Genomic DNA, 25,126 nt, shown 5'->3' with positions numbered 1-25,126 from the left:
ATTCCTGCATCGTACAGTTCAGCATTAATATCACCACATGTATACAAATGGTGTCAAACAAGTACAGTGGCATCTTTAATACAAAATAAACTTCTGTTTTATGGAAAAAAAACTATAGTTCATATCTACACAGACAGCCCATCTCTTTCCAAACAATAGCTAAACTACAGAAGAAAAAAACCAAGAGGGGTCTCCAAAACAGAGAAACTGCTTCAGTTCAAACTATCCCAGGAGAAATGGACCCTTAACACCTATTACAAGTGATCTACGTGCTGGGCTGGCAGCCGCTCTCGCCTGGGTGACGTCTCTGACACGTCGCTTTCCTCTCGCTTCCTCATGATCTCGGATCACGTCTGGGCAAAACTAACATTAAAATATTTACAGTTCACTCTGGAAAAGAAAACCTGGACTGTTGGCCTGTGGCTGCCTCCTGGCCCTGCCCTGGCAGTTGGCTCACCCTGCCACGTGGAATGTGCTTGGATTTGTTTGAAAAGCAGCCTGGCTGTGACCCCCAAGCCGGGTGCTGCCCGTCCCTCCAACGCCCCTGCTGTGGTAGGAACAATTTCATCTTGGTCCAAAGTGACTTTGGTGTTAAAAGGCCGCTGGAGCCGTTAGTGTTTGTTACCTGGTGGTGATGGGGCTCTGTGCTGCCAGGACAGACAGCTCCCTGCTCCCCCAAGGGGGTGCCCGGGGCTGTGCCCCCCACAGGAGCCACCGTCCCTGGACGCCCACGAAACGAGCAAACCCATTCACTTGGAACCCAGCTTCCATTCTCTCCTCTTGAAAAAGACCAACTAAAACCTGTTGTAACAGTCCCCAGCGAACTCAACACGCACTGACTGCAGCGTCCCTCCCTCCAACCACCTGGCACCCATCGGTCCCCACCTGGGGGCTGTCCTTCTGCAAACAAACAGAGTCAGTTTCCCCTCCAAGACCTGGGTGTGTTGTTTAAAAAGAGGCATTGCTAAAAGAACACAACTGACAGCACCATTTACAAAACCGAGATTCACCGGGTTGGAAACCGAAGCTTGAGTCTTTATTTCTCGTCCCCTGCCTCCTCTGAGGCTCTGGGGAAACCCTGCGAGGCCGCGGCAGGAGCTGCCGCCCGGCCCTGCCCCAGCCGGGTCTCTCGAGCTCAACCCATTTGGCTTCTTGGTTTTTTTTTTGTCTTTTATTTCTTTTTTTGTCCTTTTTTTTAATTTTGTACATGTTTTGTGTTTTTGGCAGCCTGAGGGACAGGCTCCTTGCACTTGACTAGAAAGACATTCAGTTCCTTGGAAGCTTTGTGTTTACAGAACTAACCCTTTCTAGCTGACACACCGAGCGTCTTCTGCTACTCCTTGGATTTATCGGATATACTCGTGGGAGAAAAGCTTTCTGCATCAGATCCTCTTTTAGCTCTTAAAACAGCTGCAGCATTTGAAACCCCACAGTACAAGGCTTTTTTTGTATGCCCAGGTTTTGGTTTGGTTTATGAACCCAGACGAGGTCTTTTCCTCGGAGATGTCTCCTCCTCTTCATCCTCATCTTCGTCATCAGGATAATCCACTAGGCCAACGAGACTTCCCTGCCCACGTGAAACAAAGACAGGAAAAGAAAGCAAATCTCATGTGAAAAACATCCCCAGGGAGGTGCAATGTCAGAGCCACGAGCCCCAGGCAGGCAGCCTGTCTGGGACACGCAGGCCTGTGGCACAAGGCTTCCTGGTGATGCCTCTTCCACTCGCCCGTCTCGAGAAGGTTTTTGAACCTCAAGGTTCAAGAGGCACAGGAGCTTCCCTGCTCCTCTGGGCCCGGCCTCAGAACTGTAAGTTACTGTATTTTGGCTACTTAGCAGTTCCCTGATGGGGGCAGGGGGACACTAATGTCACTCACAGAGAGCCAGTCAGGCCTCATCGGGAGCGCAGCAGCTCACCAAGACCCCAGCCCCAGCTCACACCGCCATCAGCCTTCCCACACACTAGGAAGGGTTTAACTGGGCAGGGTTTGGGGTGGGTTTGTTCCCAGTTGAACAAGCCCCCACGTGCCTGGAGGCAGGGCCTGGGGGCAGCAGGGGGTGTGCAGCTCTCCCACCTTGGTGGCCGTGACGGCCGTGCTCAGGCTGCTGTTCTTGGAGGAGCCGCCGTTGGAACTGGCCGGCGCCGTCTGAGCCGCCACGGATTTGCTGTTGGCGCCGTTGGCACCGTTGGCTGCGCTGGCTGAGTGGGAGAAAGTGAATTTGAATCCCCCAGCTGAAGTCCTTTTGGGAAGATTCTCTTTGTCTTCGCTCTCCTTAGCTGAGGGACAAACATTTTCATGCTTAAGTACCAGCTGCATGGCACAGAGGACAAGCCACACCACAGCATAAAAGCCACTTCAACACTCAGGTTCAACCCTCAGTGACCCCCCTCCCCAAGGCCACCAGCACTCAGGCTGAGTGGGCACAGCGACAGCACTCAGCACATGTAAACTAAGCACCTTGAAAGCTCATCCAGTCCACCCCCCCGTCAGAGCAGGGCCACCTAGAGTAGGTCACACAGGAAGCCTGAAGGAGCTGCCAGAGTCACGTTGGAGTTCGTTGGTTCACTCCATGCCCTCCCTCACTCCTGCTCACAGCACACAGCACAAGCAACTGCCCTGTTTGCACAGCACAGACGTGCTGACAGGCTGAAAGGGAGCAAATACCTTTCTTAGTTTCCATAAACTTTTCATAGCTATCTGGAAAATCATCCTCCTGCTTCGACTTCTCCACTGGAGGCACAACAGCTTCCCCTTCTTCCTCCTCGTCCTCATTGAACCACATTTCCTCATCCTCCTCCAGGGCTCGCGCATCTCTGCGGAATCTATTACTACGCAATATAGATGGGACACTGTAAGAGACACAGCAGAGGGGAGTCAGTGCTTGCCCACCCTTCTGGCCTCAGCCAGCGCCAGAAACGGCTTCTGAGGCTTTGCAGGGCATTGCCTGTGTTGGAGAGGGCAGTCCAGCTGTCCCATCAACATACACTTCCCCAACATCCCGCCCTACAGCGAGGCAGAGACTGAAGCCCAGCTCTGACTGACAGGAGACTGTGCTCTCCAGAGCTGAGAGGTTTCTGACTGCAACGTGAGCAGCCTGACACATACAAGCACCACAAGCTTTACTCAAGCTCAGGAAGCTTTCATTAGGAGTGAAAACCCGCCCCAAGCCCAGCCTGCCGCCTCTTCTGCCCTCTGGGAAGGAAAACAGCCACCTGCAGGGAGGAGAGACCATCACAGCCCCAGGAAAAGCCTGAGGACACAAACTGGGTCGTACCTGTTCAGCTTCTGGCTTTGTCGGTCTTTTTCTTGCTCGTATTTCGTCTTCAGCCCCTTGAAAGTCTGAACATACTCGATAGATTCAAGTGCATTATAGAAGTTTTCAACTATATGTGCAATAAGGGACTTGATGTCTTCCTGCAGAAGAACAGAACAGCATTTCAGCCTCAGTTATTAACACAGGGATACTCAGAGAGCTTTGGAGTTTAGTTTTCGAACCAACTGATTCATTGGCCAGGCAGAACACCATCGTAAAGAACAAATGTGAAGGCACCAGATTTCTCTTTAGCCATCAAGCAGAAACTTAGAAGGGATGATTCAACTCCCCAGACAAATGGAGAGCGCTCAGTACTGTCCCAGTTCCATTTGTGACACCTGGATTATGCCATGACACAGGACTAGGCCTCCCTGAGAAAAACACACACTTCAGCTGTGCCCTGCTCTCTCCTCCTCCATGTCAGAGGTCCAGCAGCACCTTTGACCAGTCACCCTCTCACAGGTCCCACTGCATCACACAGATCCTAATGCTCACTCCCCCCTGGCCCCTGAAGACACAACACACCTTGTCCTGGCTGGAAAAGGCAGCAGCCACCACACCCTGTAACTGAAAACTGCCCCAAAGGCTCCCTGAGAAGCCCCCACGCTCAGGGCACCTGCAGCGAGCAGCTCAGGAGCTGGTGCAAGCCCTTGTTGTCCGCCCCAGCAGCAGAAGGGAGCTGGTGCTGCTGCCTCCCCGTGCTCCTGCCCACACGTCATTCCCACAACCCCTGCTGCTGGGAAAGCTCCTGGTTCCAAGCTGACATTGGCTAAGGAACCACGTGGAGCAGAGGCTGAAGGACAACAGCCTCTTGAATGTGTAGTCAAATCAGTCTCATTTACACCTGAGGCTGACTTTATTTACTCCATAAGGCACATCTCCCTCAGTTCCTCGCCTAGAACTTTAGTCCAAGCACTGGAAAGAATTTCAGCTCCAGGATACTGTGTCTTACAGGGATTACTGAGCAGCAGCAGGAGGCAGCTGGCTGGCTCCTGCCCACGTGGGGCTTTCAGGAGTAACACTTCCCATGAGAGACGTGCCCCGAGCATCGCGCGCGGGGGTCAGAGCCGAGCACGCCGGGAACTCACCACCCTGATGAATTCAAACAGCTCAATCACGGCAGAGTTGAGCAGGTTGTACCTCGTTCCATTATCCAACAGAGCATTTATAACTGGTTCAAACAGGTTTCCCTTGGTGATGTAACGGTTATAAAACTCATCTTTGAGGCCAATTATCCTCCTCATGAAGCGCAGAGCACCTGGATGGAGAAACGAGACCCAGAACGTAACGACCGCGTGCCACAGGGCTGCAACCTGCTGCTCTGGCACTGAGAAGCCAGGTGTAAGCCAGGGGAAGACATGCCCCCAAAGCATCAGAAAGCACTTTCTTGGAGGTGAGAAGGAACCTTTGCTGACAGGCAGCTGCCTGACTTCCCTGGGGACCTGAATGTGACCAGCGGCCATTACTTTGAGCAGCAACAGATTTTCGCCCATGTAAAGTCAAATTGTGGCCTCATTCTCATTTCTGTGCTTTGCTGTGTTCACCTCCCACAACCTACCCCTGTTCCTTGACCACCACAGCTCACACAGCTTCCCTCACTCTCCACAAGGAGCACGAGGTGTGTGAGGGTGTTAAGAAGTGACAGTAAGCCAGCTGATCACAAAGGATCCTCACTGCCACAAAGGCTTGAAAGGACTTCAAAAGCTGCAGCACACATCTGCTACCTCCTTCTCCCAAAGAGCTGGTCAGTCACACACAGGAGGCTCCCACGAGCTTTGACCTGCCCTGCAGCCTGGGCCTGGCACATGTTCACACCCCAGAGGAGCAGCTCCATACTCACACAAAGCCAGGAACGTGTGCTTGGAATTCATCAAGACCAGTACTCTCCTTAGCAAGTCTTTGTTCATGATGTAGTTCTTGATGTGATATGTGTGGTGTTCCACACAAAACGTAAGCAGCTCCAAAATTAAGGCCAGTAGTTGTGCTGTTTGGTAATTATCTGCAGGAAGGATTGACAGTGCCTCAAGTTATGAAGAAGCCCAGCCACGTGCTGTCCCCAGCAAACCCCCACCCGCCTCAGCTGCTGCTCCGCTGCCTGACATGTCTGTAGTGCCACACTGCATTGCTTCAGTGGGACACTAGGTCAGAACAACACAACAAACACAAACTGGGCTGCTTTTTCAGTCACAACAATCCCCCTGAGCTGGCAGTGGGACTTCCTCCAGGTCAGGGAGCTGCTGCTTACAGCAATCCAGACTCGGGGTATGTAGTTACAAGCAGAAGGCCAGTCAGACCTGTATTCACATCAACCTCCTTAGCAATGTCTTTTCATCAGAAAAGATGCCTGCCCAGATGAAAACCCCAAGTGCCCCAGCTCAGCTGTGTCTCTTCAGTACTCACTCTGCTAACAATGACTCAAACTTCCAGTAGCAAGGCTGACTAATGAAAAAGAAACTGAAACCCAGTAACTCAAAAGCAGCTAAAAACCTTCCTTCAGCTCCCTGCTGGCTCAGGTGAAGCCAAGCACATTCACCTCCTTCAGCGAAAAGGATCTCAGTAACACAAGTATGGCCAGGGCTAACCTGTTGTTTTTTCAATGAAAGCACCAGACACAACCTTCAAGACAAGTTTCACAACCCAAGGTCAACCAAAACTTACCAGGACAAATGGTATTACTCTTAGTGGACCCAACTACTGCATCTGATCAATAGAAAATGGAAACAAATCATCAGTAAAAAAGGTTTCCATTGCACTGTGAACATTTAAGAGGTTTCAATTGGTTTCTGTAAGCCATGGGGAAACAAACATACAAGAAGAATGCAAGTCAGCTGGGGATTCTAGATGGAAATCAGGTGACAGAGCTGCAAATTCACCTAGGTGAGAATATCTCAGCTAACACTCAGGAGTGTTGTTCCTACCCAGGCTCAAAGTAAGTGCTCAGCCTCAATTTTTTCCACTACTACTATTAAATGAGCACTGCAGGTACTCTGCAAGCCTCAATTTTTATACCGAATGCATTGAACACTTACTGACTTAATGTGAGAAGGTGGGCAAGATGAATGTTTTTACTAAGTATATATTGATATAATCTCTTGGAGGGGGACTCAGGAAAGAGCCTGACTCAGGAGGCTGTGAGGATATTACTGGAGGCAAACTAGTGTCATCTGTGTGTGCTAAACAGAGATTTCCCATTCTTTTACTGCTACCAGGGAAAACTCAAAAAGGAAACAAGAGAAAGGAGCTGCAGGTTGTGTTTGTTTGCAGAGCTTGCTTTCAGCATTTCCTTCCTACAGCCAAGTGAAAGCTACTCTTGGGAGCTGATGGCCTGAGCACAGCCAGTGGCTGGGATCACAAAGCCACTCATCAGTGTCACTGCACATCTGTAAACCTTCACTAAAAGCACCTGTGAGCTGGGAACACACTCTGCTACACAGGCTTTAAAACTATACTAGTGAATCTAGTGTACCATTGACAAGTCACATACATTGCAAGGCATAAAAAGACATCATTATCACTCAAGGCTGCAAGACAAGGGCTGCGAAACTCCAGCCCACACAGCCCCTCTCACTGGGGGACAAGAGTTTGCAGCAAGTGTGCCCCCATCTCACATCAGAGGCTTGTCAGCATTCCCAGGACAGTCAGCTGCCCAAAACCACCCCAAGGCTGGAGGGGAAAAGGAGGAAGAGCATTACCTTTTTCACATTTCTCCTCTGCTGTGTTAGCCAGAAGCGGGGCAGTCAGGACATGCATACAATGGTTGTAGAAGAAATTGAGGAACTCACTCTTTTCTGTTTTCTAAAGCAAACATAACTTCATGAAACTGCTATTATGTGGCATCTCTTTATAACCTCTTCAACAAACACCAGCAGCAGGTAAGGGACATAGAATCCTCTCAACCCCTTCAGGTGTGCCTGTAGGTTTTGGGTTGGGCCTGCAGCACTGTCTTCACTCAGGGAACATATGTTACTTTATTTTGGGAGAAGATCTGTGAGATGTCAAACCCACCCAGCTACCACCAAAAATATCCCCAGTCTGGATGCAGATACATCTTGAAAACACATCAATGACACAAAGTGCTTCACAAAAATGTGCTTAAACCACTCTCCAGCGCACTTGTTTTATCTGTAAGGACCTGCAAAGCTTCTTTTGCTGGAGAAAAAGTATCACCTGGTCCATTTCACCTCTTCTATGTTACAGACCTATGCAAGGAAGGGTACAATGTGTTCTCTTACAGGGAGCCTGCATTCAGTTACAAATACATTGTACTTGGGTTTGGATTCAGAAGGGCAGCAGCTGAAGGAAAGGAACCACCCAAGTTCCACATCAAATTTCTACCAAGTCCCTACTTGGACCCCTAAAGCACCATCAGGAATTCAAGAACAGAAAGCCATCCTTCAGTCTGGCACCAGTTTGACACAGCTGCATCTTTATTGTGCCACTGGGATTAAAACTTGGATTTGGTTTTAGGCAGAACCTACTGGACTCGCTTCTCTGGGTGCCCATTGCCCAGCCAGCAGCAGGTAGGATGAGCCCAGTGCTGCTTCCCTGAGCACAGGGCTGCTTGGCTTGAGAAATACTTGCACAGTGCCACGAGACACACATCTTTTAACATTAAAACAATAAGGGAAACTTGAGCTTATTTTTTAGCTTGTTTAAACTCAGCATCAGACCACACACGACACACACACAGGACACAAAGTATGGCACCTCTGAGCACAGTGACAGTCACAGAGAATGGGAGCATGACAGGTTTTTCACTTGGCTGAGACAGTAAAATGTCTTTACTCCTTTGTATTTCCTTACATTAGCTGTGGCCAGCATGTTCTCTGGGTCGATGAGGGTACGCAGGAGGCCCATTAACTGCACAGCTCCCCCCAGCTCCGGGTCCGTGTCGCAGATCATCTGCTCGATGACCACATTGATGAGCAGGATATCCTGCAAAGGAAACCCAGAGAAACAAACCACACGCTAATCAGGCACACTTTCAGTCACAGAATGATTGCCCTAGTTTCTTTATTAAGTTTCCATCTGTTTATTAAACTTAAGGCAGACAGAAACCTTGAGAATTGCGTTTAGACACCCGAGTTGTGTCAAGCACAACCCTCCTCACCTAAAATCAGTAGCAGACAGACCTACAGCCTTCTTACTGTGAGCATAAAGACACCAGCACACTCAAATCTCTGTATCTTAAATCCACTTCTCCCAGAATCATGGAATGGTGGGGTTGGAAGGGACCTTTAGAGATCATCCAGTCCAACCCCTCTGCAGAAGCAGGGTCACCTAGATCAGGTCGCACAGGAACGTGTCCAGGCGAGGCTTGAAGCCCTCCAAGGAAGGAGCCTCCCACATCCACATTTTCAGCCTAAGTGTCCCCAGAGTCTGGAGAGGTTTGTTTTGCTGTTTGTTCTAAAACCAGTCTATTCAACAAACTCCAACCCACTTGCACTTACATCATCGCTCTGCTGGGCCTCTTGCATTACAAATTCTCGCACCATGGATGGACTAAATTCTACTAGATAAGAAAATATATCTGTAGCAGCAGATCTGACTTGCAGGTCATCCATTCCCTAGGAGAAAAAGGGATCACATTGTTAGAGTAAATCAAGTTTGGTATTATCAAGTAAAGCTGCAAAGAAAAGGGAGTGAGAAGCTTTGAGAAATTTGACTGTGAGAGTTTCCATGAGACACAATCACACAGCTACAGGAAAAAACAAACAGCACCATTTCCCCTCAACCAGTCTCTCCCTCCCTCCCATGACTCTTGTCTTTTACAGCTGATGTTCTTTAGTGAGTTCACAGGTTGTTACTCTAGGAAATGAACCCTTGAATGTTGAGTTTCCAACACCAGCACTGACACATGAATTGCCGTGGTCAGGCAGCAACAGCTGCTTCAGCCAAAGGGGTGAAAAAGATGTTTTCACACTGCTGATTAAGATGGATTAATCTGCTCTATGCCTCTGACAAGACAGGATTACGTGGTCTTTCGGATAGGAACAAGCTAACACTTCAAGATTATCTAAAAATACTTCTTTGGCACTGTTTCAACAACAGCAGCAACAACAAAATACTTCAGCTGCCACGTGAAAAACAGGGAGCTTTCCATTTCCACCCTTGGCTGTTGGAGAGGGCTGCGTTTACCACAGACTTCATCACACGGTCAGGCTGCTTCAGGAAACCAGAGACACGGGTTCTGCACGTTACACACAGACTTCAGCTTCCAGCAGAGCAAAGCTGCCCCCTCAGACTTACACAAAGGTCCGTGGCACATCTGGAAAACTGGTTAAATATCTGTAGGGCTTTTGGGTTTTATTGAAGTGGGCTTCAAGTTTTCACTTACCATTACGATTTCCAGAGCTGGAAGAATCCCCAACTTAGCCAATGTTTTGAAAAATGCATCTCTGTTCTGAGGTTGTAATGTCTGAGAAAATGCACAGAATTCCTTGAAAAAGTTAACCTGTTGTAGAAGGAAACAGTGTTTCGTTCAGGAAAGGGCCTGAGAGCAGGAAACTGCAACAACCTGTGTCAGTGTCTGTGTAGTGGCGGCTTAGGTGCCTTCCTAGGAAATCCTACTGTTCTAGTTCTCCTCCAGCTTCCAACAGTTACCCAAGGAAAGCAAAAGAAAGTAAAAGCAACAGCAGCAGCAATTTAACAGGTTGAAATTTACCTCAGAAAGAAATGCAGCCACCTTGTAGCTTCTTTATCACACCCAGACTAGCAAGGGCTTACATTCCTGTCTGGCATGCCCTTTGTTTGAAAGAACTAAGATGCTTCCCTTGCTAAAAGCAAGCCTTTTAACGAGGCAATTTAAGCCCATAAACACCTACAAGGATAAATAATGTCTGAAATATAGATATATTAAGGGATTACTGCTGATCCTCAGTCCTAGGACTTAAAAGAGCTTTTGGAATGACCAAAGCACAGTGAGAAGAGCAGCGTTTACATGGCAAATGGGATACAGTACGAGGAGTACTTGGAAGACAGCACACTTTTAAGTCCAGGTTGTCAGCTTAGTGCTGGTACTTTCCCAACAATAAAAGAACTATTTAGAACTAATAAGTCAGAGATTGCCTTGCAAAAAGTAACCTTCCAGTGAGCACATGAAGACTGAGCTCTATTGGAAATGATTGGAGGGTTACACAGCTGTGGAATGACCGTAAAGCCACAAGTAGAGCTTCAGCATCTCTGCCCAACCTCTGCAGCTTGAGAGCATTCAGAGAATCACCAGGAGCACTGACTCACCAGTTCACATCGTTTGTCATCATCTGTGGCTTCATCTGTTAACTGTGCAAAAACTTCAGACAAAAACTTCTCGTCTTCCTGCGTAACACATAAGAAGAGCACGACTTATGCAAGGCCTCTTCAGACACACAACCCGCATCTGTATTGGGTTCCACACTGTACAAGGTCCAAATCTAAGCTTCTTTACAAACAGAAAGCCCCATGTATTATTAGACTGGGTAAATAAGGTTTGTTTGGGGCTTCCTCCCCCCACCTTTTTTCCTCCACACCTACACTGTCTTATCAAACACACACAAAGAGGGACAAGCAGGAGTACACGCTCAGGAGGATCACATCCAGTGCATGTTTCTGTACTCTCTGTGCAGCTGAAGCAGATGCAGTAAACCAGAACCATCTGTAGAGCTGAGGATGGGTGAGGCTTACTGAAACTGCCTTCTCCCTGCCTAGTCTCTGAAAACCCCCTCCTCTGCCATGCCACTCCTGTGCCTCCCAGCTCTGCCCTACCCCTCATCCTCACTGCAGGATTTGCCAACACCCCCCCTGCAGCAAAAAGACAAAGCCAAGAGTCTTTGTTGCAGGCTCCCTCCTCGCCTATACACCCAAGGCACCACTCACACCCTTAACATCACACACATCCCAGTCACTCCACTCTGGCTCTGCAGCATTGCAAACATGTTTTCAGTCCCCCTACCAAGGCTGACTGCAGTAATACATCCTGGGTTTGCTGCAGCCCTGTCCCAGTTAACCTTCCTCTCAATAAAACAACCTCCCTCACTTGCAGGAGTTCAGCTTTTCCCACTATTACTTGCTTCTCATATTCAGATGTTGGAATATCAAGAGGTATTTATGTTTAAGTATATACATGACAACATTTCACTTCTTGTGAAGCATTTCTATCACACCATTGCTTGACATTCAAGAGGTACAAGAAGATCAGGGTCAACATCATCATCTCTCAAGTGTCTGGGCACTTCTTGCCCCCTCTGTACATCAATTTCTCTGCATTCCTTCCCATAGAAAACAACTGTTGGCATTCTCTGCAAGCAAATCTCTCTGTTACCTTCTAAGTACAAGTGGCATGATGCTACAGCACTACAAAACTATGCACCATGGTACTAACTACTAAACTTGACTTATGCATTGAACAAATGGAATAGTAGCATTCCAATGAATACATAGAAACATCACATTCTGTAATGGAGGGGGGGCTGATCTCTCTGCTTCTCTGTGTCCTGTCACAAAAAACATGAGTGCTTTATAAGGCTAAGCGAATACAGAATGGGTTCAGTCTCAGGAATGCCAGCCAAAGGCTCACAGCATTTTTTTTTGGCTGAATTTTATGACAGAAGGGAAAGAAATGGTTTACAAACAAGGGATACCTGGAATCAAGATCAGAGAGTGCAACGTACACACTTAGTAGCTTATTCTAAGCTTTGCTGGCTTTAACAGCTGACTTAAGCCTGTTAGAAAAAAATAATCACCCCACAATTGACAAGAGAGAGGCCATAAAATCCCCACTACAGAACCCTTGGCAACAGAAAGATCTCTCCCTTGTATAGGCTCTGGTACAGCACAGTCCTGATGCCCTAAAGCACAGGATGCATCTCTGCTTGTTTCCCATGCTTGCTCACTTCCCCCTTGGCTGCCCTTCCTCGAGAGCAGTGCTGGGCTACAGCACAGTCCTGATGCTCTACAGCACAGGATGGGTCTCTGCTTGTTCCCCATGCTTGCTCAGTTCCCCCTGTGGCTGCCCTTCCTCGAGAGCAGCGCTGGCATCTGCTGCTTCACAGCACGTAGCAAGGAGCTTTGCTGTCGTAGCAAACACAATCTGTTACTCCTATAAACTGCATTCTCCCAGGGAGCTTTGCCAGTGTATTTAGGGTAACAAGACTCCCAGTGCTCTCACCAAACCCAAAGGAGCTTTAGAGTTCTTGTGCCTCAACAAGAAGCTGATTTACACCAAGAGACTGAACCTGAGGTCCATACTACCCCCATGTTATCTCCTCCCCAGGTGCTTTCTTCTCAGTTTGCAAATCTGAAGGCAGCTCAAATGACACGAGTGTCAATATGATTTGTTAAGTCATCACAGACACCTTGAATACAGCAATAGACAGGCAAACCTACATGTGCCATACACTCACTGTGCTATGGCAAAGACTGCAGTGGCAGAGCAGCAAAGAGCTGTCAGAAGATTTCTTGTTTTAAAGAGCACTAGAGGTAGCAGCAGGAGATCATTGTTTTCTGTTAAAGCACAGCTCAGCACAGTAAAACCTAAATGGCAAATGAAGAACTTCATGGAGTAAAAAAAATCTCTAAATGGAAAGAGGACTGTGGCCTCAGGAGAACTCCAGTGAATTTACTTTTAGAACAGCAGCATATGCAAAAGAATAAGAAGAGAAATCTTTATTTAACACAGAGTCATTGATTTGGCAAGTGGGATTTACTTTTTAGTTTCTTTCTGCTCTTCATCCCTGAAGATGAAAGTAGAAAGATGCCCAAGAGCTTATTCACTCAGTTCTCTGCAATTCTTTAGCTCTGATTTCTCTTCCAGACCTCTACTGCAGCCCTCAGAAGTGCTCCTTCTGGTCATGTTATTTCTCTGCTGCCTCTCTCACAATTTTAAGTATCCTTTCCTCAACACATCTTCCTCTTTCACAAAGACTACCCACACTCAAAACTCACAGCTACCATTCTCCTAAGGACATGGATCAGAAACAGAATCAAAACACTTCGGTACCCACTCGTTTGGACAACAAAATACAAACTGAAAGTACCCAACATGTCACAGCCTCCCCAAAAGTACCCACACAGCTCTCTACCAAGGTTTCTTGCACGGTCCAGCTTGGTTGTCACACACAAACTACTTTTAAGTCTGCCTCTGATCACCAAGAATGCAGTTTTTTCACATGTTGGTTAACTTACTCATCATTGCTTTTAGGTATCAGCATGAAGTAAAAAACCCACCCAATTAATTACTTTATACTACAGAATGAATAACTGAAATTAGTACCATGAACAGTGGCATAACAGGGATCCTTCTGAACATCTTCTCAGCCACAGATACAGAGTTTTTTCTGAAGACATCACAAATGTCCCTGACACACAATACAAAGAGTTGCTTCTTTCCTAAACACCTACATAAAACCTGATCTAGGTGACCCTGCTTCTGCAGGGGGGGTTGGACTAGATGATCTCCAAAGGTCCCTTCCAACCCTACCATTCTATGATAAAACTAGCTCAGAATAGGTGTGTTGCTTGTGAAACAAGAACCTTTAGCTGTTTCCAACCCGTTTAAAGCAATCACTGTACTCACCTGACAGCCACAATTTGTGAAACACAGAACAAAAGGTATCAGAAATTAAGACAAGCATTCCAAACCTTCTGCAAAGGCAAGCATGTATGCTTAACTCACACAGTGCTGAAGAGCTGCAAGCAACTGTGAAGCTACAGCTAGAGGTATGGACACACAATGCATCTAACCATGCTGAAATCCACTTACCTGTAACATACTGACAATCTCAACTTTGTTGAAGAAAATAAAGGAAGTGAGGGTAGAAAGAAAATTCTCTTCAAAAACAGACGGTGTCGGCAAGATGATGTCCTGAATATACTGTACCCTGTAAGTCTGGTGGATTTTTTGCCTGAGTTCAGAGTCTGTTATAGGAATAACCTCCTTAAATTTTGCTGTTTTGGTCAAGAACTCTCTGTGTCGTTTGGGCTGAGCCAAAGAAGGATCGTACTCAAGGCATCCAACAACATCCATAATACACTCGTCAGAAAACATCACCTCAAACAGAGTTGCTTTGTTGAGGAACAAAATTCCTCTAATAATTTCATACAAATGATGCAAGCCTTCAGTGTTCTCTAAATTCTCACAGACTTGGAAAAGCTGTAAGAGTTTTTTAATGTAGCCTTCATTCTCCAAGGCCAGCGCCAGCTTTTCCCTACGGATGGGTGAGGAGAGAACAGAGGTAACTAGGTCAGCAATCTCTTCAAGTTTGTTGAGTTCACAAGTAGGGAGGTCGATCAAAGGGCTAGTTTCAGGCATTTCTTCTATGTGTTCCTCTTCTGACTCAATCAGGTCCTGTGTGACTTCCACTGAAGGATCCTTACCTTGAACCTGAGAAGAGAGGGTGCACGGTTACCACCTCATCCCGAAGCAGACGTCAAAGCAACCGAGTCAGTAACTGAAATAACACAGATGTGTACACCTTCATACCTTCTCTTGCCTGGAGAAGGTCTACCCATGCACAGGAGTAAGTTTGCTGCCTCTAAATTCTACAGTTGCTACCATTATCCTCAATAGTACTTATGCCAAGAAATCAAATCAAACCTAACCAAACCCTAACAGCATCACTGCAGTCAAGAAGCCTGAAACGCCTTCAAGACCAGCACAAAGTGTAAGGAGAAAAGGACATTCAAGCCTCCTTTCAGGTCTGAAACACAAGGGTGTGAAGTCTTAAACCAGTAGTAATAGCTCACAGCTAAACCAACACAAAGTGAAGCAGAGCAAAAAGACCAAGAACAAAGGCAGGACAACAAGCACCGAAAGTGGCAAGAAAAAAGTGTGTTCAGCACACAGGTTTCTTCTAAGTGTATGTAGGTGCAACCCCTTTGACTTGGTGACCACGTAAAATCTAAAGTGTTCTGTAACAATACAATGAAGATGGAAACAGCCCTAAGAAACAGATAGCCAGTGGGGCTTGGATCTTGATGAAAAACACATCACTGCCATTTCTGAGGGCGGGCTCAGAATATCTTGTCCCTTCTGCATTACAACACATTTCCAGTCGCACTTCCAAGCTTTCAGTGGCAACTTAAAACCTTGCACAGAAAAGCCACGTAAAACAATGACAAATATGTGTTTATTTTACAAGCAGGTTTAGAAAGCCCAAATCCACGAGTCCCAGAAGATGCTAAAGGAAGAAACAGAATGTTTTAAGTGAACTGTACCTGACAGATTTTTTCCCAGATTTCATCACAGCCAGCTTTTTCTTGAAAGCTCAGTGCTAAATCATAGTTTTCTGCTTCTGACCAAACAATCAGGGTGTCCTGTTTAAGACAAAAATCAAAAACTTCATTGTTTCTGGAACAGGTCTCTGCTGCTCCTTTATCTGTATCCCATTCAGTCACATGTCTAAAGAATGAACAGTTCTAACGAAAGTTACACTTGTCAAAGAAGACCACCAGATGTTAAAATATTACATCACCATTTCTGAGTAGACCAAGAAGTAGGTTTTAGGAGGTTTTATTAGGACACTTGCTGCTGCACCATAAGGAATGTGTCTGTGCTTTGACATTCAAATCTAGGGTTCAGCATCCTAAAGGAAAAGCATCTCCACGCTAAAATCCTCAAGCTGAAGAGCTCTCTGCTAACTTGGCAGTGCATTTGATGAGCTCCATCAAAACATTCCACCATGTTTGTTAACCTCCTAAGACCAGCAAGCCCTTGTTTAATAATCAATCAGGTCATTTACTTGTCACATTTACAAGAGAGTCACTGCACAACTTCCAGAGGCTTTTAAGTCTTTACCTTATGCATCATTTCTATTGTAAACAAAATATCTGGAGTGATATCTTCAAGCTTAGCAACCAAATCCAAACAAATGCCTGACAGGCTTACAGACATCTGCTATACCTTGGGAAACTTCAGGGCCCACAAGAAACAGATGCTGCTACTGATGCCTCACATCTTTACCCCAAAAGTACACCCTGGTTCCCTTTGTGAACTGAATGAAGGAAGGATGAAGCTGATTGATTTCTACCTGTAAGATGTTCACTATGCTAAAAGCCACTTCCACTAGCAGACATGAGGGGACTAACACCTGGGACAGGCCTGCTGATAAGCAGCTGGTATGGGACAGGAGGTCAACTCTTCCAGCAGCACAGCTACCTGAAAGACACATCTGCCTTAACCAACACAACTTAGTAGCTGCTACAATTACCACTCTGGAACGTGAATGAAAATCAGCTTCACCCATACAGCCTTAATTCTTCAGTTCATTGCTACAGTGACCTTCAGCTCTCAGTAAGCATATGGAGTTGTGTGGTTTGGGGGGTTTATCTTGGGTTTCTTTTCTTGCTTTAAAAACAACAGTGGAACACCTTTTCCTTACAGCAACACTGTCGATAAATGCCTGCCAACAGCTCAGCTTCCTCCTCCCAAAAGGTAATCCCAGGCCACACTGAAAACAACTGCAGTCACACGGTCTCGTTTTTGTTCCTTTCAAGACATATGTAAAGTTTTCCTGTTCTGGACAGCACTGAGCTCACTGCCTTATGGTCTTAATGCTGTTCCTCACAGCTGGTGATTTATACTACAGGCTTCTACATTACACTTGCACTTCTGTCCTATAGTCACAAGTATTATAGGTAGAATCTTACTTTCAGGCTCTGATTCACGTGTGCAAATGGCACAGCTTCATGTGGCTGAAAGGCTTTTTGCCGACAGCTGCTCACCCTCATGTCCAGCTCAGGGGCAGCTGGATCTCTGTGCTTACAGCGTGTCAGGCTGGAGTGTGGCTGGTGAACTGGGCTTCCAGGGAAAAACAGTAACTGCCAACTGCTGGCACTGCCAAGTCTGATCACCCCCCTGGTCTGGGTCTCTTTTAGAGATCAATCAAAACCCAACAATTCTTAAATACAACTTTATGGCTGTCACAGAGCTCAGAATCTGAAATGTTTCTCTTGAAGCCTTCTGTGGAACTACTGATGCCCTGACACTCCACATCAACACACTTCCAGGGAAGCTGAAACTCAAGAGGTGCCTCAATGAACAAAAAAAAGACACAGGCATGAAGAAGCCCTATTCCTAACCCAGAATAAGAGATACAGGGAAGCCAGTCAAATGACTGCATGCATCCATAGAGACTGTGCTCAAAAATGCTGTGAGAATTCTCCAGTTCCTGACTGGTACTTGTGATAATCTGCACTGCCCACACAAAGCTGGAGTTATGTAAGTGTCTCCAAAAATATTTCTGCCAAGACTGAAAGGTAGTTTCATCAGAAAAACCAATATCCATGTAAAACCTACTCATCTGGTGTGCACTTGCTGCATGACCTAAGCCAAGCCACAGAGACTAGACACACACACCCCAGGCCTAGCTGCTGTGAGAGACCACCACTCCCACCCACTTCCCACACCCACAACGCTGCTCTGTCCCTCAGCGGTGTTCCTTAATTCACTCAAACACAATGTAAAGGAAAACAAAGGAAGAGATTAATTCAGAACAAGAGCTTAAAGAAAGTAGCTCAAACCCTTGTTCAGTGCTGGCACAGGTTTGCAGAGCATCTGCTGCTTCACCTTTCCTTGTTCCTGAACTCAAGGCCTGTCACGCCTGCACAAACGTGCTGCACAGTGAACCAGACCGAGGAACACATTAATCCAGCAAAAAGAGGTGTTTGAGCTGAATCAGTTCCTACATCTAACCTGTCACACAGCAACGTGGATACTCATGCTTGTGTGGAAGAGGGGTGAAGAAGCCCCCCTGGCAACTGCTCAGCCTGGCCTCCACGGCACCCTCGCCTTCGTGTTCGGTCCCTGCCTCAAGTAACTCTGACTTTGCCTCAAGCCAACCGCTCTGCTGTCACGTGAGGGATGGCAAGTCTGTGCACAGTACTTGCATACATTCCTCATCTCAGATCTGAAAGCAGATAGAGAGCACCTAAAGGAGAGTTACCATGGAAGGCAGCGTTTGCAGTCAGAGTTTCTGTGGCAGTGTGAAATCTTACGGCCCTGAGACTGCAAACCAGTGCCCCCCTGAGCTGGAGGAACAAAGCACACCTAGACATCCATCTGATTTCCCACCCAAGACATGCTCTTCTGCCAGTTTTGCCAGGGAATAGAAACCTCAAGCAGAGGGTGGAGCAACAAAGGGGTGTGGTAACACCTTTTTATGCCGCTCCTGCTCAGTGTCCAGCCGAGATCCCAAAGCCCATGCCCCAAAATCCAAACTAAAATGAGGCTCTTCAGGCTCTGATGTTCCTTTATGCAATCAGAGTATTTTGAGTGCTGAGCAGCCTGGCACCTAAGTCCAATCCAAGTTGTGTTTCTCTCCTGAACGAGGTCAAGATCACCGTATGCTCAACGCCTCCACAGCGCCGAGTTCTGCTCAAAAGCCAGTGACCGCAAACACGATTTGGGAGGGCGGTAACAGGCCAACGCTGTCTGCAGTTAGTCAACAGTCACAGCACTACTGAGCACAAACAGTGTAATACTGGGAACCACAGATTGCTGTACAGAAGCTAGAAATCGCCTGCTTTTCATTTTCCACATAATGTTGTTATGCAAATCAGCAGTGAAGTGATAACTACCCTGTAAGTCCCTGCAGGTGATTTACATGGGGGGTAGATGCGTGGGCAGGGCATGTTTCCCTTCCATCACAATCTTGCAGCTTTCCCCAAACCCAAGCAGCACCTTAACAAAAACCTGCAACTAAACTCTGGCAAAAGGGAGAGAAAGCTCTCCTCCACGCTGCCATTCACCTACAAGTGTGTGCTCTGTGGAGGAGGATGAACAACAATCCCCAAGACTTCTGGTTGCCTTCGTAACACACTTAAACGTTCAAGGTGAGACACTGAGGAAAGACCCCTGCTCACCTCTGGTTAACCAAAAAATTTAGCCTACCTCTTTCCATTGGTTTTAAAAACAAAGGATCTGTTCCTGAGACATCCAGGTTTAAATGGCACAAAGCTTTAGTGGCAAGTCTGAGATCTCACAAACTGACACAAACATGGGAATGCTACGTTAAGGGCTGCTTTTGCTACTCTACTCAGAGGGAAATACATACAAGTCAAAGACAAAGCTCTGTCAACTGAAAACTGAGATAATACAAACCTAGAAGCTGTCTCTGGAAACCATCAATCATTTCTCTTGGAAAGAAAAAGCCCAAAAAACAACTCTCAACCCCAATCTTCTTCAAAAGAACGGTTAGGCAAAAGCTTTCGGCCCACAAGGACGTAAAGGCATTAGAAGTAGCAATAAAAGGCAACCAAAAGAAACTTCAGCCTGAGTTTTTACAAACCACAACCTACAAAAAAAGATAACAACAAAAGCTTAAGTCACTTGAGCCTTTGCTATCAAGTGAGGAAGGCTTTCAGATCATCGGTTGTATGAAGTTTCAGAATCCAGGCTGCAAAAGGAGGCATTTTAAACTCCCACAGCAACATGATCTGCGTTTGTGTTTCATTATATACAAGTTTGCTCTGCTGAACAGGAAGCAGTTCAAGGCTCTTCACTTTCAGAGCCCTGCAAGAGCTCCATGGAGACCTCCTCCCTCAGGGTGGCCCACCCCAGGAAGGATTGGCATCCACCTGCCTAACCCCACCAACAGCTAACAGTGAAAACTGGAGGCCACAGACAACAGGACCTTCTGAAGAGCTGGGCCTGAGTCTCCAGCTTTTTCTTCTTCACCTGAAGTGTGCCAACCCGTGTCCAAGTGCTAACAAAAATCACTTAGAATCACAGAATGGTGGGGTTGGAAGGGACCTTTAGAGATGACCCAGTCCAACCCCCCTGCAGAAGCGGGGTCACCTAGATCAGGTCACATAGGAACACGTCCAGGTGGGTCTTGAAGCCCTCCAAGAAGGAGACTCCAGACTTCCCCCAAATTCTCACAGCTTGCCACCAAAACAAAGAAAATCCTTGAAGGTTTGTCTCTTCCTGATATAAGAACAACAAAAATCACTGTTTTCTAGTGCTGAAGCACTTCTGGATACCATAATGATCAAGGAACAGGAACAAAAGGAACAGAGAATCCAGTGCAGAACAAAGGAATAGGCAGAAAATCCCAATAATAAACTTCAGAACAAGGCAGGCAGGCAGGCACACCGAAAATTAATGCAGAGAGAAGAGAAAGCAATAAAATCAGAAGTTTAGTGAGCTATTTTTTAAGGGATTAAACAAAAACGACCCATTAACACAGCTCCCAGCTGCTTTACTTCTTTCTTTCCCAGAAGGCTTACTCCTAGGAAAAGCAACTGTGCAAGTGAAGTCTCACCACAGCTCGACACTTTCCTGGGGATGGCAGAAGTTTTCAAGGCTTAAAACCAAAACCAGGCTGCAGAGCAACAAGAAAAGATACCCCACAAAGGCAAATCCCCTTCGTGGTACTTTCAGAACTCGAGAAGTAACCAGGCTGTGACACAGCTGGCTGAAGTTTTGCCTCCCTGATGCAGTTGTTATTTCACACAGCCTGGGATGGGATGCAAAGTTACACACACATCTATGTTTACAGCTATTAACAACTCCAATAGTTCCTTTTCTTTCCCCCCTCCCCTAAAATATGGAGTTACTTGGAGTGTAAAACACCACCCCATCGTCAGCCATCAGAAAAGACCATGAAGCCCAGGGATAATACTTGCCTGCTGTTTTTGATATGCAGTATTAGGATTTATCTTCGATTCTAACAGTAGTGAACCTGAAAGAAAAAAAGGCAGGAAGAGACATTTACTGAGTTTAACACCACTGAGACGTCCACACATCTCACAACAGCCGCCCACACGCTCTCAATTTCATCTCTACCTCACAGGAGAATCATTTGCTTTAAACACTGAGCCGGTTAAGACAAAATGCAACAGAAATATCCCTATTGAAACGTATTTTTCCCTTCTAATTTACACCAAAAGTCCTCACAGCACTGTTTGTTCTCCTGAATGCGGGTGCCACTTTAAAGGCCACTCAGCAAACCTGTACAAATGTGCACCAGGCAATGTTTTTGCTCACAGAAGCCACGTGGGCCATTAGCTTTTATTTCCTTCAACTGTCCTTCAGAAGTGAATCACCCTAGATACTATAAACCCGGGGACTTTATCTTGTGTATGCAAGCAGTGCATGTATCCTGGCAACAGCTCCAGAGTAATTTATACCAGTCTTAGGTGGTTTATTTAGCACATTAGCACCTGTCGACCGGCAAAGTGGCGAGCGTGCACCCTCCCCCCTCCTTCCAAAAGAGACCCCTTAAGGTGACTTTAAAGTGCAATAAAACACGAGGAACGCCACCCAAAACTCGGGGAATTTCTAGAGGAAACAAGCGACTTCCCGTAGTAGCAAGAAGAGGAAAAGAACACCTCAGATGCAAACTAAATAATTCCGAAAGGGAACAAAATGTCGTCACATGTAACAACTTCATCAAAACCAGTACGTGGATGGGGGAAAGGCTTATCGGGAAGGGAAACTCTGAACGGAGACGAAAGCCAAAGGAAAGAAAGGAGGGGATGGGATAGAAGCGATTCTCTGGGGTGTCCCCTGAAGAAGGGGAGGAGGGCGGCGGGCAGACGCCAGCACCGAGGCCGGCGGCGGCGTGCGGCGGCCGCGGCGAGCGGCCCGGCGGGAGCAGGGGAGGGGGCCGGGCCGGGCCGGGCGGCCTAGGCCTCCGCGCAGCCCCGGCCACGCTCTCACCGTCCGACTCGGCGCGCACGAGCAGCGACATCCCCTTCAGCCGCTCCACGTAGGTGGAGGAGACGTGCCCGGTGCCCCTGTCGTCCCATTGCCGATCCTCGTTGAGGGTGTAGACCTTCACCCGCCGACGGGTGTCCGACATGGTGCAGCCCCGGCCTCGGGCCTCCGCGCCGGCCCCGGGCCCGCTCCGCCTCCGGGAGTGGGGGGGGGGGGTAGGGGGCGATGGAACGAGGAGAGGAAGCGGGGCCGCCGGGCGGCTCAGGGGCACGGCGGGGCCTCCAACGCGCCGCTTTTCATGGCTCCCCGGCGCCGAGACAGAGGGAAGCGAGGCCGCGCCCCGGCTCGGGCCCCCGCTGGCGCCGCTCCGCCGCCTCAGCAGCTACCGCAGCGCCGCCGCCATCTTGGAACCCGACTCTCGCCGCCTTTCTCTTCCTCCCAGCCCGGCCACGGGCTCCCCTCGCAGGGGCTACGGCGGCCGACAGCTGCGGCCCGGCCGCCGACGCGACGGCGGCAGCGAGGGGCGGGCCAGGCCCGGGCCGGGCCCGGGGGGCGGGCGCGGGGGGCGGGACAGGCCCGAGGGCGCAGGCGCAGAGCGGCGCTGCTGAGGCGCTCGGGCCCCGCCGGGGCCGCTGAGGCGGCGGCCGCCTTCGCCTATGGCAGAACACGGCTTCGAATTGAAGTGGTGGCGTTTCTTAAGGCTACCGTGGAAGGTGGAACAAGCACAGACCAACTGTCCGCGATCACCGCCCTGAGTGGCAGGGCGATGCCCATCCCTGCCCCGGTCAGTGCTGTAACAACACTGCACACGCGGGACCTGCAAGGGAATTGGGGAAGGAATGGTTTCCCTTCCATCACAAACCAGCAGCAAGGTTATTCTGCAGAAGCCCCAGGGCAGGGCCCTCAGTAACACCTCGACCCAGGCTTTGTCCAGAAGACTCAAAAGCTCAACTGAAGCTGAGCTGTTCCGTGAAGCTTCTCAGTGAAACATAATTAGTCCTTACAGTCAGGGTTCAGCTTCACACACTGCTGGCCAGGCACTGTGGAGTCTGTAAAGCTCAGTTTTCCACACTAGAAATCAGCTACACGTTTCCCCTCTAGTGAGAGCGATAATTAAAAGCAATTACACGTCAGCGTTTGCATGGGAGGAGCGGGGAAAGCACACAGAAGCACGCAAGAAGCCAAGCTGTGTGAAACGGCAGGGTTTGGGAAGAAGGGGAAGCTCCAGAGCGTCTCAGAACAAAAGCTCTCAGGCTCCGAAGGGGAAGGGAGATGGGAGGGCAAGAGCTCCTCAGGCCAGGGTGTGTCTCATTCCCAGACAAAGCACAGACTGCAAGAGCTCTTGCCTAACGCTGAAAGCAGTTCCACCGGTATGGCTCTTACACCAGAGAAATGCCAGTCTTACTTGGAAGTAACTTCAATCTTGTTCCAGATGAAGGGAAAGAAAAGAAGTTCACTGCAGCATTCACCACTATAAATAGCTACCTACAACTGCCGCACTCTGGGCAGATACAGAAAATCTGCACTTGTGGAACAGAGGTCTCAGCCTCCTGTGCCAAGGACTGGCCAGGCTGCTGCTTTAACACCTGCAAAACAGCCCCTCTCTACGAAGGGTTAAGAGAAGCTCCCATGCATCTGGGGTTCAAAATAAAGGCTTGAGTGTAATTAGTGTTTAACAAGGGCCACTGAAGACAAGCAACTGGGTTTTCTTTGCAGAAGGTGGCAACTGTAAGATAGGCTTTGGAGAGCTGTCATCCAATTGTATTTAGCTATATACACTACACAAACATACTGCAGGACATGTGCACCATATCATTATGCAGAAAGAAGTCAGTAACTGTACCAAAGAGCACCAGCAGTGGTTGCACCAGCCATGGTTTCACATTAAGCACTTGACAGCCTGGTTCCACACAAGCCTTCCCTGCTACAAGGTGGTGGCATTCTCTGCATTACATGGCCTGATCCCCTCGAGGTTTTACACATTGGGCATATTTCTGCCTCAGTGAAAGCTCAGGAAGAAGGAAACACACAAAAAGAAAGAAAACCCAGTGGCCATGGAACATTGTTTCTTCAGGACTCCTGCCACTCACAAAGTCCCCTATCTGCAAGGCTTCCACAGATGCTCTTTACACCAAGTCCATAAAACCCTCCTCCTCAAGATGAAATGCAGTACTTTTTTCCAGAGATGCAGAACAGTAAGAAAACAAAGCAGAAAATCCTTATCTGTCATGGTGAGCAGCTACAGAAGGAATAGAAGATGGACAAGCCAGAACTGGCATGACAAACTATTTCCCTGCTTAAGCTGTGAAATAAATCTGTGCCTCTCCTGGCAATAAATCAATGACCTCTGTAGAAGATGCTACTCCAGAGCACACCTGGATTGCATTCCCTAGGACACATTGCTCCTTTGGCACAGAACAGCATCCAGGACCTTACAGTCTGCAGTGTTAGAAACCACAGTGTCATCATGTCACCTCTACCACTAAGAAAGAAGCAAGTCAATTCTGTGGGGGCAACTTGGCCTAATGAAGAAACACAAGGCTTGCCTCAACGGCTTTTACATACTCACTTTAAAACCAAGGAAAATACAAGACCAGGAAAACAATACATGTGAACCTCTGCAGTGTAAGAATCAGAAAGCAAAGCAGCATGTTCTCATCGTGGTGTTGCACCTGCCAGTAGCTCATCTCTCCCCATTATCACAAAGCAATAAGCCATAGCTCTTAGAATTCTCTGCTCTTCATCAAAGAACTCTGTTAGGGCAGTGTGCAGACACAGCAAGTCATCAAGTGTCACAACACAAAGCAGCAGGGAGCTCTGATTCTTTGTTTTCAGAAGCAAGACAGAGAACTCAATTCCTAAATCACTTCACATTTCTTGGAGAGACACGAGGAGGCTGTATCATTCCCTTTGGCACGTCATCTCAGAAGGGAAATTAGGCCAGTGCTTCTGCTTCTATTAAGGCACTTGTAATGTTTAAAGATGCCCCAGCTCCCGAGTGAGAATTTCAGCTTAGTCAGACAAACCCATTCCTGGCCCTCCTGCCCTGGTATAAAGCTGCAGCTGCCCCTGGAAAGCTTCCCTTGCCAAAGCAACCCCTTTCAATGGCTCCAATGAAAATGGGTCATTACAGAAGCTAATTATCTAAGGCAGTAGAAACAAACCAACCAACCAACCAAC

General features: G+C 47.8%; 1 protein-coding gene across 2 annotated transcripts; it reads right to left on the bottom strand.

The window, feature by feature from the left end:
- Positions 1-51: 51 nt before the first annotated feature.
- PPP4R3B (protein phosphatase 4 regulatory subunit 3B) lies at positions 52-22,478 on the bottom strand. Of its 2 annotated transcripts, none has more exons than XM_061989304.1 (16): positions 21,950-22,478; positions 20,914-20,969; positions 15,505-15,603; positions 14,051-14,671; positions 10,552-10,629; positions 9,650-9,766; positions 8,763-8,879; positions 8,116-8,247; positions 7,005-7,107; positions 5,971-6,012; positions 5,153-5,311; positions 4,401-4,570; positions 3,274-3,413; positions 2,664-2,848; positions 2,073-2,275; positions 52-1,567 (listed from the first exon to the last, which is right to left on the bottom strand). In XM_061989304.1, the coding sequence occupies exons 1-16, from the start codon at positions 22,089-22,091 to the stop codon at positions 1,472-1,474; spliced, it is 2,460 nt and encodes an 819-aa protein (XP_061845288.1). In that variant the 5' UTR covers positions 22,092-22,478; the 3' UTR covers positions 52-1,471. The 2 variants fall into 2 exon arrangements, with proteins under 2 accessions (XP_061845288.1, XP_061845289.1); XM_061989305.1 differs by having other exon boundaries at positions 2,664-2,827.
- Between the last annotated feature and the right edge of the window lie 2,648 nt (positions 22,479-25,126).

The sequence above is a fragment of the Colius striatus genome, chromosome 2 (genome assembly GCF_028858725.1).
Source record: "Colius striatus isolate bColStr4 chromosome 2, bColStr4.1.hap1, whole genome shotgun sequence".
NCBI classification, from domain to species: domain Eukaryota; kingdom Metazoa; phylum Chordata; class Aves; order Coliiformes; family Coliidae; genus Colius; species Colius striatus.
Note: the sequence above shows the minus strand (reverse complement) of the source record. Positions and strands in the feature narration are given on the sequence as shown.

Excerpts from the sequence above, each read along its gene's own strand:
- PPP4R3B (XM_061989304.1), bottom strand. The coding sequence starts at position 22,091 with ATGTCGGACACCCGTCGGCGGGTGAAGGTCTACACCCTCAACGAGGAT. Across the intron at positions 7,108-8,115 it reads ACATGCTGGCCACAGCTAAT|AAAACAGAAAAGAGTGAGTT; the intron begins GTAAGGAAATAC and ends TGTTTGCTTTAG. Across the intron at positions 3,414-4,400 it reads TGTTTGAATTCATCAGGGTG|GAAGACATCAAGTCCCTTAT; the intron begins GTGAGTTCCCGG and ends GTTCTTCTGCAG.